The sequence below is a fragment of the Vulpes lagopus genome, chromosome 10 (assembly GCF_018345385.1).
Source record: "Vulpes lagopus strain Blue_001 chromosome 10, ASM1834538v1, whole genome shotgun sequence".
Taxonomy (NCBI): domain Eukaryota; kingdom Metazoa; phylum Chordata; class Mammalia; order Carnivora; family Canidae; genus Vulpes; species Vulpes lagopus.
The window spans coordinates 18,774,572-18,775,316 of record NC_054833.1 but is presented as its reverse complement, the minus strand read 5'-3'; the positions used below and the strand labels follow the sequence as shown (position 1 = coordinate 18,775,316).

Here is a 745-nt window from a genome sequence, read left to right as displayed (position 1 = left end):
AATGTCTTTGGTGCACAAAAGTTTTTATTTTTTAATGGATAGATCTGATATATCTGTTTTTCCTTTTGTTGCTTGTGCTTTTGGTGTCATACTTAAGAATCCATTGCCAAAACCAAGGCCATAAAGATGTACTCCTGTGGTTTTTTCCTAAGAGTTATATGGTTTTAGACCTTATATTTAAGTCTAAATATAAGGAGCTGGGCAGAGGGTTTTAGAACAACCTTCCAAAATGGCTGCTTCCCTTTGTCTCTGCTGCTCGAGATTTCTCCAGAGACAGTCCCTTGCCTATTTCCTTGCAAACCCACACTATGGCAGCCTCATTAATGCAGATGGACATGCTGAAATATGGACAGATTGGAATGATATGTCCAAGTTTTTCCAATATGGATGGAGATGTACCACTAATGAGAATTCCTATTCACATCATACCCTGATGGGCAACTGGAACCAGGAAAGATATGACCTAAGGAATATAGTGCAGCCCAAACCCTTGCCTTCCCAGTTTGGACACTATTTTGAAACAACGTATGATATGAGCTATAACAACAAAAGGCCACTTTCAACTCATAGATTTAAGAGAGAGCCTCGCTGGTTTCCAGGACATCAGCCTGAGCTGGATCCTCCTCGATACAAATGCACAGAAAAGTCAACTTGTATGGCTAGCTACTCAGAGCCTCCCCTTGGGCATTACTCTGCCTGTGTGTGGAATCCTAGTAACTGCCAATTTCAGGGTCCAGGATTCTAA

The 745-nt window shown here is 41.3% G+C and overlaps 1 protein-coding gene across 1 annotated transcript; it reads left to right on the top strand.

The window, feature by feature from the left end:
• Window positions 1-229: 229 nt before the first annotated feature.
• Window positions 230-745, top strand: LOC121500840 (UPF0686 protein C11orf1-like). The gene has a single exon (XM_041772957.1). The coding sequence runs from the start codon at window positions 230-232 to the stop codon at window positions 743-745; it is 516 nt and encodes a 171-aa protein (XP_041628891.1).